General features: G+C 39.6%; 2 protein-coding genes across 3 annotated transcripts in view; one reads left to right on the top strand and one right to left on the bottom strand.

Moving 5' to 3' along the window:
• Window positions 1-16,449, bottom strand: part of klhl10 (kelch-like protein 10) — a 25,189-nt gene extending 8,740 nt beyond the window's left edge. Inside the window, exons 1-4 of one of the 2 annotated variants that reach the window (XM_017613945.1) lie at window positions 16,365-16,441; window positions 10,891-11,520; window positions 7,325-7,594; window positions 6,698-6,962 (exon numbers count right to left, since the gene is read on the bottom strand). In XM_017613945.1, coding sequence (XP_017469434.1) covers window positions 6,698-6,962; window positions 7,325-7,594; window positions 10,891-11,192 — 837 coding nt within the window. In that variant the 5' untranslated portion in view covers window positions 11,193-11,520; window positions 16,365-16,441. Of the gene's footprint in view, window positions 1-6,697; window positions 6,963-7,324; window positions 7,595-10,890; window positions 11,521-16,364 lie in introns of both variants that reach the window. The other variant, XM_017613946.1, reaches the window with a different exon arrangement.
• On the top strand, window positions 15,202-16,199 carry Gpa2 (Glycoprotein hormone alpha 2). The gene is made up of 2 exons (XM_017613947.1): window positions 15,202-15,777; window positions 15,857-16,199. Exons 1-2 carry the CDS (start codon window positions 15,496-15,498, stop codon window positions 15,947-15,949), a joined length of 375 nt encoding a protein of 124 aa, XP_017469436.1. The 5' UTR covers window positions 15,202-15,495; the 3' UTR covers window positions 15,950-16,199.
• Window positions 16,450-16,456: the final 7 nt, after the last annotated feature.

Genomic DNA, 16,456 nt, shown 5'->3' on the forward strand with positions numbered 1-16,456 from the left:
ATGGACATAGTGCAGCGAATTAAAATACAGCGGCTCCGCTGGCTTGGTCATGTCGTTCGAATGGACACCGACGCTCCAGCTCTGAAAGTATTCAACTCGGAACCCGCTGGTGGTAGCAGAGGAAGAGGGAGGCCCCCACTGCGATGGAAAGATCAGGTGGAGAAGGACTTGGCTTCACTTGGCGTTTCCAATTGGCGTCAGTTGGCACAGAGGAGAAACGACTGGCGTGCTTTGCTGAACTCGGCCAAAATCGCTTAGGCGGTTACAGCGCCAAAAAAGAAGAAGAAGAAGAACATAAATGTTTGTTCGTTTTAGTTTGGCAGTGCTACGCGGCCGATTTTTGAATCAAAAACACTATTCTAAAGATATTTTTTTTGTGGAAGGCAAGAATATTAAGACAATCACGGTCACGAATTTAACGATGAGGAATACCAAGAGCAAAACGAATACGAATACGAATACGAATACAACGATTAACAGGAGAATAAAGAATACGAAGACAAATACGAAAACGTAGATTAAAACCAACCAAAGACGAATCCGCAGAAGAATACGAAGATAACTATGTAGCCGTATTTGACGTGCATACGACGCCGAGGAAGAATACGAGACGAACACGAATACGAACACAAATATGAAAACGAACACGGAGAAGAATTGGAATTCGAAGACGAAAATGAGGACGAACACCAACACGAATACGAAGAATATTGCGAAGATGAGTACGAAGATAAATGCGAAGGCTTACAAGGACACACAAACGAATACGAAGAATAACCGAAGACGAATACGAAGACCAGCACGAATATGAATACGAACACGAACACGAAAACGAAAACGAATACGTAGACGAATTTGAATTCAAAGACGAAAACGAGGACAATTGCAACACGAATACGAAGAATATTGCGAAGATGACTACGAAGACAAATGCGAAGGCCAAGACGAACACAAAGACGGAAAGAAATAGGAACACAAAAACGAATACGAAGATAACCCAAGACGAATACAAATACAAGGACGAATACGAAGACAAAGACCGTTTTAGATTATTCCTTTTTTTATCATAAGGGGAGTCCCATACTAATTTGGTTTAATTCCGATCATTGTGTCATGAAGAAATTAACGATACTACTAAATTTGTATATTAGAACTGAAGTCGATTGTATTGTTTGCTTGAAAATCAATTGTTTATTTTTTGTTTCTGTTTTGGGTTTTGTAATATGCTTTCACATTTTGTTTTGTTTTGTGTTTTTTTTTTTGTTTCTGCTTCTGGAGAGTTTTTGTGGTTTCAAAATTGGTTGAAAAATGCGTCAGGCTCTCGTCATTTGTCTGATTATCAAAAAGTTTTTACAAAAAAAAGGTTGCTTATATCGAAAATGACAGCCGTTAAACTTTAAGGTAAATAACTGGCACTTCTTGTTGTTATTAAATAATCAAGCTAGCCTTACATAGCACTGTTTTTAGAAAGTATTAAAAAAACGAAGCTAGTATCTACATAGAAAGTAAGCGAAATAAAGTTTCTGATTTCATTAGTAACACACCACTTCGTTGCCAATAGACTATNTATTTACCGGATCGGAACCACTTTATGAATACTTTGGCATTTTAGCATACAATTTCAGAGGTTAGAGGTGAACTCAGAACGCACTAACTACCATGGATCAGGCGGTTGTTTACTTGATAGAAAGCAAATAAATCCGTTTGCTGATGCCAATATTAAGTTTCTCACTCCGGATAGGTCCTTTTGTACTGAAACAGGTGAAAGCTCCCTTAGAACAGTTTCCCTTCAACTGATCTTTTATTCCATATGTATGTATCTGTAAGCACCTAAAGCCTACAACTCCATGTCATTTTTAGGCAGCATTACGAAGACTAGTTGTGTGATTTATGATAATCTATATATTAATGGGCTAACATAAATGTTTGGAGTGCAATGGGGTATAGTCATTGCGCTGGGTATGCAGTTACAGTTGCATGGCTATACTCAATCCCGAGTCTTGCGTCCTCGTTCGCGCACTCTGGGCAACGTGAGCAACCCATGTGCGAGATGCGGTAACCAATCCGAGTGGAGCCTTGGGTCACGGCAGAAAGAGAGGGAGCTTCGGTGGGGCCACTCTGACTTATTCGGTTTAAGGGCTCACTGAAGTCTGCAGCGTCTGTTCACCAGTAGGTGCGGCTGCAAGCGGGTGTCTGCTTGGAGCAAGCGGCTCGCTATATAAACGTGTATTTGGTTGCGAAACCACCCCCGTCCCAGCAATGGGTTGTGCGCTGGGCTTGGGACCCGCCACGTAAAAACCACTTCCAGTGAAGAAGCAAGGCAAAGCCTCGGATGAGACCCCCCCTTATGATGACGACCACGGCAAACGTTTAAAGGACTACGATTTGAGGGCATGCACCTGGAATGTCCGGACCCTTAATGGGGAAGGTGCCTCTGCCCGGCTGGTTGATGTCCTCGTAAGGACAAAAGCTGACATCACCGCCATCCAAGAAATGCGTTGGACGGGGCAAGGCAAAGAATGTCTGGGGCCTTGCGACGTCTACTACAGCTGCCATGTAAAGGAGCGCAAATTCGGAGTTGGATTTGTGGTGGGAGAGAGACTCCGTCGCCGAGTACTGTCGTTCACCCCGGTGGACGAGCGTCTAGCCACAATCCGCATCAAAGCGAGATTCTTCAACATCTCGCTCATCTGCGCCCATGCCCCGACGGAAGAGAAGGATGAGGCATCCAAGGATCTCTTCTATGAGCGCTTGGAGCGCACGTACGAGCGCTGCCCCCGTCATGATATCAAAATCGTGCTTGGCGACTTCAATGCCAGGGTGGGCAAGGAAGGGATCTTTGGAACCACCGTCGGAAAATTCAGCCTCCACGACGAAACGTCCGACAACGGATTGAGGCTGATCGACTTCGCCGGGGCCCGAAACATGGTAGTATGCAGTACTAGGTTCAAGCATAAAAAGATCCATCAAGCTACCTGGCTGTCTCCGGATCGAAAAACGAGAAACCAAATCGATCATGTTGTGATAGACGGAAGGCACGCTTCCAGTGTTTTAGACGTACGCACACTCCGAGGCCCAAACATCGACTCGGACCACTATCTTGTTGCAGCCAAGATACGCACCCGCCTCTGTGCAGCAAAAAATGTGCGCCCAAATATGCAAGGAAAGCTTAACGTCGAAAAGCTGCAATCACAACAGACAGCCAGCGCTTTCGCTACTCGACTCTCACACCTGCTCTCAGAGAGCACTCTTCAACAAACCGACATATGCGAGCAGTGGAACCACATTTCCCGCTCATTAAGTACCGCCGCCGAAGAAGTAGTCGGATTTCAGCGAGCCCGAAAGAACAACTGGTACGATGAGGAGTGTCAGGAAGCTGCAGAGAAAAAAGATGCCGCCTACAGGGCCACGCTGCGATCGGGCGCAACGCGCGCTATGTGGGACCGCTATAGGGATCTGAAGAGGGAAGCGAGACGTATTTGCCGCAACAAGAAGAGAGAGGCAGAAATACGTGAGTGCGAAGAGCTTGAAATGCTGGCCGACAGGAGGAATGCCCGAAAATTTTACCAGAGAGTTAGGTGACTTACGGAAGGTTTAAAGACCGGGGCGCACTCCTGTAAGAACAATAATGGCGACCTAGTAACTGATGTCCAGAGCGTACTTAAATTATGGAGGGAACACTTTTCCGCCCTACTAAATGGTAGCAGCACGGAAAGTTGTGGAGAAGAAGAACCCGAGCCCGCAGTCGATGATGACGGAGTCGACGTTCCACCGCCTGACTATGACGAGGTACGTATAGCAATAACGCGGCTGAAAAACAACAAAGCCGCTGGAGCTGACAGCCTGCCAGCTGAGCTATTCAAGTACGGCGGCGAGGAGTTGATAAGGTGCATGCATCAACTCTTGTGCAGAATATGGTCAGATGAACGCATGCCCGACGACTGGAATTTAAGTGTGCTCTGCCCAATCCACAAGAAAGGTGACCCCGCCATTCGCGCCAACTACCGCGGGATCAGCCTTCTAAGCATAGGTTACAAGGTCTTATCGAGCGTATTGTGTGAAAGACTGAAGCCCACCGTCAATGAACTGATTGGGCCTTATCAGTGTGGCTTTAGACCTGGCAAATCCACCATAGACCAGGTATTCACAATACGCCAAATCTTGGAAAAGACCCGCGAGAAAAGGATCGACACTCACCACCTATTTGTCGACTTTAAAGCCGCTTTTGACAGCACTAAAAGGAGTTGCCTATACGCCGCTATGTCTGAATTTGGCATCCCCTCAAAACTCATACGGCTGTGTAAAATGACGTTGAGCAATACCACCAGCTCCGTCAGAATTGGAAAAGACCTCTCCGAGCCGTTCGCCACAAAACGGGGTTTCAGACAGGGCGACTCCCTTTCATGTGACTTCTTTAATCTGATGTTGGAGAAGATAATAAGAGCTGCAGAACTGAACCGCTCAGGAACAATTTACTACAAGAGCGTGCAATTGCTGGCTTATGCCGATGACATCGACATCATCGGTAACAAAAACCGCGAAGTCTGTTCTGCCTTTTCCAAGTTGGATAGGGAAGCAAAGCGCATGGGTCTGGTGGTAAACGAGGACAAGACGAAGTATCTCCTGTCATCAAACAAACAGTCAGCACATTCGCGCCTTGGCACCCACGTCACTGTTGACAGTTACAATTTCGAGAAAGTAGAGAATTTCGTTTACTTGGGAACCAGCATTAACACCGATAATAATGTCAGCATTGAAATCCAACGTAGAATCACTCTTGCCAACAAGTGCTACTTTGGACTGAGTAGGCAATTCAGGAGTAAAGTCCTCTCTCGACGTACGAAAACCACGCTCTATAAGTCACTCATCATGCCCGTGCTGGTATATGGCGCAGAAGCATGGACAATGACAACATCCGATGAGGCGGCTCTTGGGGTGTTTGAGAGAAAGATTTTGCGGAAGATTTACGGTCCTTTACGCGTTGGCGACGGCGAGTACCGCAGACGATGGAACGATGAGCTGTATGAGCTTTACAACGATATGGACATAGTGCAGCGAATTAAAATACAGCGGCTCCGCTGGCTTGGTCATGTCGTTCGAATGGACACCGACGCTCCAGCTCTGAAAGTATTCAACTCGGAACCCGCTGGTGGTAGCAGAGGAAGAGGGAGGCCCCCACTGCGATGGAAAGATCAGGTGGAGAAGGACTTGGCTTCACTTGGCGTTTCCAATTGGCGTCAGTTGGCACAGAGGAGAAACGACTGGCGTGCTTTGCTGAACTCGGCCAAAATCGCTTAGGCGGTTACAGCGCCAAAAAAGAAGAAGAAGAAGAACATAAATGTTTGTTCGTTTTAGTTTGGCAGTGCTACGCGGCCGATTTTTGAATCAAAAACACTATTCGAAAGATATTTTTTTTGTGGAAGGCAAGAATATTAAGACAATCACGGTCACGAATTTAACGATGAGGAATACCAAGAGCAAAACGAATACGAATACGAATACGAATACAACGATTAACAGGAGAATAAAGAATACGAAGACAAATACGAAAACGTAGATTAAAACCAACCAAAGACGAATCCGCAGAAGAATACGAAGATAACTATGTAGCCGTATTTGACGTGCATACGACGCCGAGGAAGAATACGAGACGAACACGAATACGAACACAAATATGAAAACGAACACGGAGAAGAATTGGAATTCGAAGACGAAAATGAGGACGAACACCAACACGAATACGAAGAATATTGCGAAGATGAGTACGAAGATAAATGCGAAGGCTTACAAGGACACACAAACGAATACGAAGAATAACCGAAGACGAATACGAAGACCAGCACGAATATGAATACGAACACGAACACGAAAACGAAAACGAATACGTAGACGAATTTGAATTCAAAGACGAAAACGAGGACAATTGCAACACGAATACGAAGAATATTGCGAAGATGACTACGAAGACAAATGCGAAGGCCAAGACGAACACAAAGACGGAAAGAAATAGGAACACAAAAACGAATACGAAGATAACCCAAGACGAATACAAATACAAGGACGAATACGAAGACAAAGACCGTTTTAGATTATTCCTTTTTTTATCATAAGGGGAGTCCCATACTAATTTGGTTTAATTCCGATCATTGTGTCATGAAGAAATTAACGATACTACTAAATTTGTATATTAGAACTGAAGTCGATTGTATTGTTTGCTTGAAAATTAATTGTTTATTTTTTGTTTCTGTTTTGGGTTTTGTAATATGCTTTCACATTTTGTTTTGTTTTGTGTTTTTTTTTTTGTTTCTGCTTCTGGAGAGTTTTTGTGGTTTCAAAATTGGTTGAAAAATGCGTCAGGCTCTCGTCATTTGTCTGATTATCAAAAAGTTTTTACAAAAAAAAGGTTGCTTATATCGAAAATGACAGCCGTTAAACTTTAAGGTAAATAACTGGCACTTCTTGTTGTTATTAAATAATCAAGCTAGCCTTACATAGCACTGTTTTTAGAAAGTATTAAAAAAACGAAGCTAGTATCTACATAGAAAGTAAGCGAAATAAAGTTTCTGATTTCATTAGTAACACACCACTTCGTTGCCAATAGACTATCCTGCAGGGCTATTGCAAAAATATTTGTAGATGTTCTAGATATGTATGTTTGCATCTCAAGCATGAATGAAGGTCGTTTAGCATATATTACCTTCGGTGTCATCAAACCCAAGCGTACACCCTGCATCAGCTGTGCAACATATTGCTTTCGATTTTCTGGGTCGCGATCGATCCACTTGATGCACAACTTCCATACATGGTCCTCCTCACGTGTATTCAGCTCATCGTCGCTAATGATATCATAGAAATCCTTTAAACCGATTTCGAGTATATCCTTATTTTTAGCGGCAACCACAATGAAGTAGCGCAGCAGATAGTTACGCGCTTTGGCATATAAATCATCAAGAAAGCGAAATCTATACAACGTCAAATGCAGCGTCGGGGATTAATAAGAGATTTATTTATGTATGTACATACGTTGATGTATGCATAAGTTATAGTATGTAAGGTAGTTAACAATAAAAAAAATGCCCAATCATTTGTTTATAAGCGTATGCACATATGTGTGTATGTAAGCATGCAATGCAATCATCCATCCGCATCACAAATATGTATGTACATTTGCGCGCTCTTCAAATATGTGCCAAGTGCATTAAGTACCAATTACTTTCACTTCCAATGCAATGCAAACCATACCCGCATGCACTACATACATACATATCTACTTACGTACGAGTATCTTTATACATACATATATGTATGTACGTGTACAACTTACTTTGCGAATCCCATTATGCTCACACAATTCTCAGGCGTTAACATTGTAGCGAGTTGTTGCTTGCACTGCGTCACCAGTCCCATCATACCCACATAATCGGCCGATATGAGTAGTTCATGTACATTGTCCGCATTGATGGTGCACTTGCGCAGGTAAGCATACTGAATCAATTGCTCCATAATTGCTCCACTCATGCCTGGTATGTATACTGACCGATTCTCGTCACTTTTCTCTGGTGATGATGATGAATTGAAGCCGGTGAATTGCGCTCTTAAAAATTGAGGAAAAATATTAAAAAAAAAAAAGTCTATTCAATATGCTGTACTGAGATATTTTCTGCCTTAAAATAATTCAAATTGAGAAAGGGTTCTATGAAATGGTGTATTAACTAAAAGAAAGTATGCATTCCTATTTTTAAAGGAAACTCACAGGAAGGAGGAGGTTCTGGATCTGTCGGAAAATCTTCCCACAGTTTAGGTTAGGTTAATCTTACCGGCACTGAGCCACACATACACCGATAGGTCCTTAGCGTTGCCAGTTTGAGTTCCATTTTAGGCGTTAAAATAGACATCAGAAAGCATGCCAACGCTTTTTAACCAATTTCAGCTCTACTATTGGGATGTCTTCTAACTTCTCGAACTGAAAGGCTCCTAAGCATTTTAGTCGTGTTTTTGAAAGTGCGGATATTGGCATAGAACATGCTCTAAGGTTTCTTTTTTCTCCCGATAATGAAGACACTTCCTGCACCTGCCCACCTATTCTTTGTGCATGAGCAGCCACCAGGATATGTCCCGTAAGCTATTCGGTAGCAACTCTGCAATCTTTTGTCGACAACCGCAACAAGAGTCGAGTATGGTTTGTCTGCCTCGGAGCCTTATAGCTTCTTGTGAAGAGTATCAGGTCCGTTTTGTTTAAGATTACCCCTAGCCCCGCTCGAGATGCGTACTGGCTAATCACTTTCCGGACACTGTTCATTACGTTACTGATAGTGTCTATGTAGGTGCTTCCCTGTTACTACTACGGCTATCTTGTCTGCATACGCCACCAGTATGTCTGCTTTTCCCTCGAATTCTTTTAGTAATTTGTTGACCGCTAATAGCCATAATAGTGGTGAGAGTACACCACCTTGCGGTGTGTCTCTGCATGCCCGCCTGTTTACCCTAGCGCCGTTGCACTACGCTCTTATTTTCCTGTGACTTTAAAGGCTTTTAATCCACAAAGGATTGGTGGTTCGAAAAAATAGTGTCGCACTTATGGGTCTTTATAAGTTTGAGAAAAATTGGTTGCTCTTGCCTGCCTTGTGTATAAAAACAGGCCTCGCTTCTCTCCACAATCCCGGCACATAGCCCAGCCTCAAACGAACCAAAAAACTCAGCCATGGTAACACCAGGTTACTACCCTTCTGGAGCAACGCAGGGAATATTTCGTCTAATCCCGGGGCTTTGACGGGATGCTATTCGCTATACCAAGTCCACGCATTCTGGAAAGTGCAAATTCACCAGGACTTCTAGCGACTCCGCGCAGGAATTATGTAGTTTATACCCGCAACTTTTACGTATAAGGCTAGGCGAACTCGGATTCGGTTTAATTATCAAATTATCACTGAAGTCCCACCACGATTTGTTTTTTGCCTTTCGCACTACTCGATTATATAATTTAAGTAAGTCCTTGTATTCACCCCAGCAAACTTCATTATCGCCTGCTTTGGCAAATTTGAAGCTTTCGCATTTTTGTGATCCCAACTCGTTATAACACCATTAGATCCACGCTTATATCCCCCAAAGTTGGGCTAAAGCGGAATTCTGGCACTTATTTTAGTGACCGACACTCATCGGTGTTAAATTTCGATAACTCAAAACACCGTCTTCCACCAGAGGGCATTTTTTTTATCCCATATCAATGGATGCTTGATTTTGACATTGATGAGTTTTTTTTCGAGGCGACTGGATATCTATGGGGTCCGTGAAGCGCACGGAATATAACAACTTCTAGTACGAAATTTCCAGTTACCAATCCGGATGAAGGGATCAATAAGACCTTAGGCAAGCTCAAGATCAAGCTGAACCCTAAGGCATACGATTCGATGACGCGGACCGTTAAGAACCTGGATCTTTTAGAGGTCTCCTTTGACAACTTCCTCCTGTTTAAGGAGATCTTATGTCTAGAACCACTAAGATGTCACTAATAATTAGACGATGTTAATTCGGATTCATCGTTTTAGTTCAGAACTTTTCTTCCGATGAACACCGCCTTTAAGGATTGTTTTCTTTATATCTCAAGTGAATTATGAACTTCAATATCAACAGTCGCACGACAGAAGCGGCGTCTAGAAAAGGGATGGGCTAGAAATGTGAGCATTTCGCTGAAGATCATCCTAAGTTAGGTGAGGTTAAACTCAAACAATGTCAAATTTTTGGCGAATTCAAATAGTCCCACCAGTGAGATGGTGGCTAAGCTATTCAGGCCTTTAAATTAATGTTTTTACAGAAAACTGAAACGAATTATTTGTGGCACAGAACTTGTCCAATAGACCAGTTAGCATTGCCGCTTTGTGCTTCGCTTCGACACGTCTTCGCGTTTTCCGTTCATCGAGCGATGACCAGTGGGATCGGAATACGTTGCCTGTGTCCAGATTAGTTCAACTGATCTTAGGAGCTGGCCTTATCGTCGACTTGTGAGACTAGAAATCTTAGATGGCGTTGTATGCTTGAACTTGTTGGTCTAGTCTTATAGGAGACCCTTTTCTCTCGCGCTAGTTCGCTTCCTCATTTTCCATGAAATCATTTTAAAGAGCAAGTAATTTAGAAGTTTGTAAGATGACCTAAATGAGATTTACTCCGTGCAGGTTCCTTACTGATGTCCATTTTGAAACCGACTGTGAAGATTAGTCTCGTCGTTGCTCAAAACAGTATGAGAAGCTCAGTGACGTCTGACAGGGAAATGAACTTCGAATTTGTGGCCAAAGTCGATCACCGCGATCAGATTGTAATTTGTTCAATTCCATACAAAGACATCTACCTAAGGTTCAACGTAAGCGAACTAGAAGCAGGTATGAATATCTTAGATATTCTCTATTTAAAACTGTGAACTCATCTTACGCCTGAAGGATTTTTTGAAAGTGAGGTTTTTCTTGTTGGCAGCACCAAAACCAGCTCTGCCAAAAGGTTTAGTAAGAGTGTATGCAACTAAACGGTCGCCGAAGGGAAGGTGTTTCCCAGCAGCGTTTGCTTGTGCTCTAGACAACTTTGGCAAATCCCTCTACACCCTTCTGGTGTTATAAATATTTTTCGCCAAAAGCGAATTTCACGAGGGATGGTGGAAAATCTTCCCACAATGAATCATACAGTAGTATCCTGTCGAAAACCATAACAACCAAAATTTGAGAAATATTTATCTTATTGGGATAAACCAATGAATGGAATGGTCGGGTCGAAGGTTTCACCAAAATGCTAATACTGCAATGCAGAAATGATTTTCCTAAAAGTTTCTATTCCAATGCTGGGTTTCAATTTCAAAACCACTACGATAGGTATCTACAAAACATATGAACCCTTATTCAAACTCACCTAAAATATGAACTGGAAGCACTCATAATGGCACGATGTACATTGAAAGAATCATCGGACACCGATATAACTGCATCACAGAGTAGATTGTTGCGCCGCAGCTCATTTAGAGTATTGAGCGCTTGGTCACTCATTGTGGCATTTAGCGTACGCCCGGGAGTACTTAGCACCATAGGATCATCCATATCCCCGTCATCCATGCTATTATCAACATCGGGCATCACGACACCCTCGTCGTGCATATGTTGATTGTTGTTGTTGCCTAGAAAATTATCACGTGCACGATTCATTAGATTTGCCATAATATTTGTGTGAGTGTTTTAGTGGACGTTGTTTATGAACTTATACTTCCGAGTTTGAGAAGGACGCGCAATGCTAAACCAATTTGTGCCGCCACAAGTGAGCTGAGAGGGATTCCAATAAGATTAGGTTTTAATTGTGCAGCGTTTCTCGTCGCACTGGCTGTCTAGTTGTAGTTTTTGCCGTTGCACGTTTAATTGTGGACTAGTTTTTCGGTGGGATGAGACGCCTGCGGCGGCCGGTGGTTTGCAGCTCAAATTGTAGGGTGGTTGCTAGATGGCGCACTGCTTCGTTGCATGCGGTGTAGCGTGCGTTGCAATGCTTTATGATCTTGAAATTTTGAAAATATTCGCAATGACTTTTAAATTATCTCTTTAAGATTTTTTTTTTTTGTATAAGCTTTTCAGAATGTTTTATTTCGTCACTTAAGTTTTTATTTTTTTAATTTAATTTTATTTTATATTTTCTTGTTTATACAACTCTGGGGTTGAATTGTGCCGCTGAATTCTTTCTTCAAATGGATTGGTGGAGTGCACAAGTCGATTGCAGTTGAAATTTTAAAAAAGTTTAACTTCCGTTAAAAGTTAACCGGATGCGTTAGGGACAAAATTAAGCGATGTATTGAAAAAATAAATAAATAAATAATTCTCCGAAAGAAAGGAAAATATTGACGACAAAAATTAATCAAGTATATGTCTACTAAATTGAAACAAAAAACTAAAAAACTCGATGTCAAAGAAAATGCCTACATTTTTTTTTTATAAATCAAGCAAAGTGAAATGTAGCTCAAAATAATAATTTCGATAATAATTTGGGTATAATAATAAATAAGTGTGGACTTTCAATTTAATAACTGCTAACTAGTTTACTATGATTTCCTTTTCTTCTGCATGTACATTAGGGTGCCACAAAAATGCAAGTGAAAAAGTAAAGTTGGAATTTTTATGCTCTCACTCCATAGAGTTTTCCATGTATTTTATATGCAGAAAAAACTAGTTTTCGTAGAAATAGCAATATTTTTCGATAGGAAATAATAATACCCAATTACTTATTTAACCATTTTTTTATAGTAATTATATTTTATAGGTCCGCCAAAGCCCCCACAAAATGCAATGGGGGGATTAATAAAGGATCTTTAGTATTAAAAAATGGTTAATTAAACGATTGGGTGCTGTTACTGGAAGTCTTCTGAATAGAACTGGAGTTTTCCGATCGAAAAATATTGATTTTCAAATTGGAGAAATAGTCAACCAAAAATGGAAAAATTGCAGACAATTTACATTCTCGCATTTTTGTGTCAACAATGGCATAATAAAAAATATTTCATATTTCTTTCCACACTTAGTTTAGAAATCTGATTTCCTCCTCTCTTACTTCTTGAAAAAAAAGCTCTGAATAACCTAAGTTTTAAGCACTATATCTTTTAATACAAACCACAATATAGCTTTAAAAACACGTAAAGTCTTAAACTGTGCAAAACTTGTAAGTTTACGAGGCTTTTATGGGAAAAGTTGTAGATAGGATAGCATAAAACATTTAATAAAACTAATAATTTTTTTGCTGAAAAAAATTAGAAGAAACAATGCACAGTACAATACATTTTACAGTAGGCGTGAATTCGCAGTTTCTCGCCGCTGAAATTATTTCAAAAACGAGTATGACACGCAGTCTTGGTCTTTACCTGCACTAAAAATTGTTCAGCACGATTCCTTGGATTTTTTTAATATGCCCCACAAAATTATGTAGAATTAAAAGTGAAGCATTCTTTTTTAAGTCGGATGGATTTCGTAAAAACATTAAACATTGTGTAATTTCTCCGATTCGCTTAAACATTTTTTTATGGGTTCCTTACATGAAATAAGCTAACACGTATTCGACGATNAAAACATTGTGTAATTTTTCCGATTCGCTTAAAAATTTTTTTATGGGTTCCTTACATGAAATAAGCTAACACGTATTCGACGATTTTTTTTTTCTTCCGAGATATGATCTGTCAAAGTACGAATTTTTTCCTGATTCTTCAAATCGTTATATCCAGGGTTTTGCTCTTCGTAGAGACTTCGTCTTAACGTTATTTTAAAACTAAAGAAACAGGCTTAATATTCCTGTACGTACATATGTATATAAGGTGGGCATGATTGTCCTAAAGCTTACTTAGCTAAACCTAATTCAACTTTTTGAAATTCATTTGCTTAGTGAATACCAGTAAATTAGGGATTTAAAATTACATCATCGTAATTCTTGTTTAATTCGCTATAACAAAAGCAGGTTTAAAAAAATGAGGGTTTGTCAAGAACTATTTTAAAAATATATTTTTTTTTTATGGCGATATGTTTTATTTTGTGAGTATAACTTGGGTTAGTTGGATATTTTGCTATGATTTTTTTTTTTTGAATTTATGATCGCTGTATTAAAAAACTGGATTTTCATTAGGATTAAATGACAAAAATGAGAACCACTGGTGTCATTCGATTTAAAATAATAGTAATTTTTTAAATGGTAGAAAAATTTTCATAATTTTTGTAAACTTAATGCCCAGTGAAAATTCGCCATAATATCACACTTTTAAGAGCCGTTTTTTGCAATGTTAATATCGGCGTGCATTTTTTACATCAAGAAACAAAAAATAAAAAAAAAATGTTTTGAAATAGTAGATTAGAGTTTAGTAGTTTGGACTAAATTTATTCTGAACAATTAGAATAATTTTCTCGTTAAGTTATGAAAAGGAAAGCCATGCATGTGTAGNAAATAAAAAAAAAATGTTTTGAAATAGTAGATTAGAGTTTAGTAGTTTGGACTAAATTTATTCTGAACAATTAGAATAATTTTCTCGTTAAGTTATGAAAAGGAAAGCCATGCTTGTGTAGTTATATACATTAGGCCATACCAACTTACAAGCAAACAAAAAACATTTGTCGCACACCCCCGAGTATAATAAATTTTTGCAAGGCAATTTCGAAAAAAAGAAAATACTTTCATTCGGAAATAACATTTTATTTAAAGAGTTTTACTGGAATAATCAAGACACTTCATAGCAAAAGTTTAATGCTTTTTTGGTGAGCTTTAAACAGAGCTCACACGATTTGTACATTTGTACAGATTAATTCTTGATAAAATATTTTAAGACAGCACCACACTGTGACTGCCGCTTTAGATTACTGACATTGGGGTGGTACGTTAGGGTGATACAAATGACATCGGGTGGGTAAGTACTGGAACGGGTACTTGCGGTCAATGAACATTGGAAAAAAAAAATCGTGTGGTCGAGATATAAACATCAATATATCACACTTTAAAAACGTCCATTCGGCAAAAAAAAAATAGATATTGCCTTCGAATCGAAATACTTCCATGACAAAGCTTTAATTACTTTTTGCGAGCTTCAATTTATTGGCATTACGGTGGCAGGAACTTTGATCTGGTGGGTAGGTACTGGAAGCGGGTACTTGATGTCAATCGTTCCCACGACAGTCGGGTCTACGTAACCGGAACGACCCAGATTTATATCTGGCCAAGGACTGTCACTCCAGCAACACTCCCCCAAAGCCTTTGGGAACTTGTATGCTGCTACAACAACAACAACAACAACTTGATGTCAATGAACATTGAAACAAAATATTGTCTCCTTGTGACACGAAATGCCAAATGTAATGTTTTTTCACGCAAGTTCTTCCATACAAGGTAATTCGACAATTATTTTTTGTATGGAGAAAATGAGCAACACCTTCCACTAAAAAAATTGCCAAAAAGCAACGCGATTTTCTAGCAACTTTAAACTTACACTTTGCTATACTAAATTTGAATGGGCTATAAAACTGCATACTTTGAATTTTTTTAAAAAATCTGAATAAAAAGTTGCAAATCAGTGTGCAAATTTAAAGAATTTTCCTGAGTTTTGCACAAAGTTTAGAGATTTTATTATTACGTTTTCTGGTGTAAAATGAACTATATTTTTGTAAAAAATTATCGAAAATAAATTAGAATAAAAAGCATTGCATATATGGCGAAAAATTCACTGTGCCAATACTTTTGTTCGTCACTGTATGTATGTACATACAGATATGTATGTATATGTTAAATGCTTAAATCTGTTGATGGATCTGCGCAGACTCCATTTAAAGCCGTTGTAGCAGCACAATTCCCTCCACTGTCCGTAGCATTTGTTAAATAAAAGCAGTGGTCCAAGGTGAACGTATACGCAGTACTTATTTAGCAGTCGTTACTTTCAAATACAGTTAAACAATCGCGGTGGGAATACAACCACGGAAAACTTTAAAACAATAAAAGAGTTTAGTACTTTTAACAATGTTACTGTTACGCTTAGGCCTCCTACTCTTACTCTCCATAATTGCTGTTTCTACGAGGGAATCATGGCTAAAGCCTGGTTGTCATAAAGTAGGGAATACGCGCAAGATATCCATACCCGATTGTGTGGAGTTTCGCATTACAACTAACGCTTGCCGTGGCTTCTGTGAGTCATACGCAGTGCCGTCAATACCCTGGGGCCTGGCAGGACCGGGAGTATTTAGACCGGTAAAACCGGTTGTTTCGGTGGGTCAATGCTGTAATATAATGGAATCGGAGGAAGTGAGTGTTTGTGAGGAGCCAGCACATTAATTAAATTTTTAAAAATCGGTAATTTTTTTCTTTTGTTTCATAATTTCAGGTACAAAAACGTGTGCTGTGCATGGGTGGTATGCGTAACATAACTTTTAAATCAGCAGTATCCTGCGCTTGTTATCATTGCAAAAAGGATTAAATATCGCTCTACGCAAAAAATTGAGTGGAAAAAATGTGTTAAAATGTGATTTTTTTTTATAAGTGTAATAAGTTCAAATACACTCTGAGTCATGCCTTGTTGAAGATTATGCATATTAAATAAATATTTAGCATTATGAAAAGAAAATGCTCAACTTTAATGTTAACGGCAGGTTAATTTAATTTTAAAGTGATTAAACAATAATTTATTTATTAAACATTTACATATTAATATGGATCGTTAGAATAACCGTGTTACAATAATCTGATAGGCGTCCTTAAATAAATTTAAAAGTATTTTTTATGATGTTCTTCACACTAAAGTCATTAATTTGCTTCACAATTATTTTAACTTCTACTAGCTTTCTACACAGTCTAAAAATATTTCGTTCTAAAAGTAGAAAATGTGTACTTACATAAAATCCAGTTTGTTGTTGCACAATGAATTTTTATTTGCGTGAAAATGGTTTCAATAAAAATTTGTAAAAAAAAAACTTGAAGGCACTTA

Source organism: Rhagoletis zephyria, unplaced genomic scaffold (assembly GCF_001687245.7).
Source record: "Rhagoletis zephyria isolate East Lansing unplaced genomic scaffold, Rhagoletis_zephyria_1.1 Rzeph_scaffold_00738, whole genome shotgun sequence".
In the NCBI taxonomy this organism is placed as follows: Eukaryota; Metazoa; Arthropoda; class Insecta; order Diptera; family Tephritidae; genus Rhagoletis; species Rhagoletis zephyria.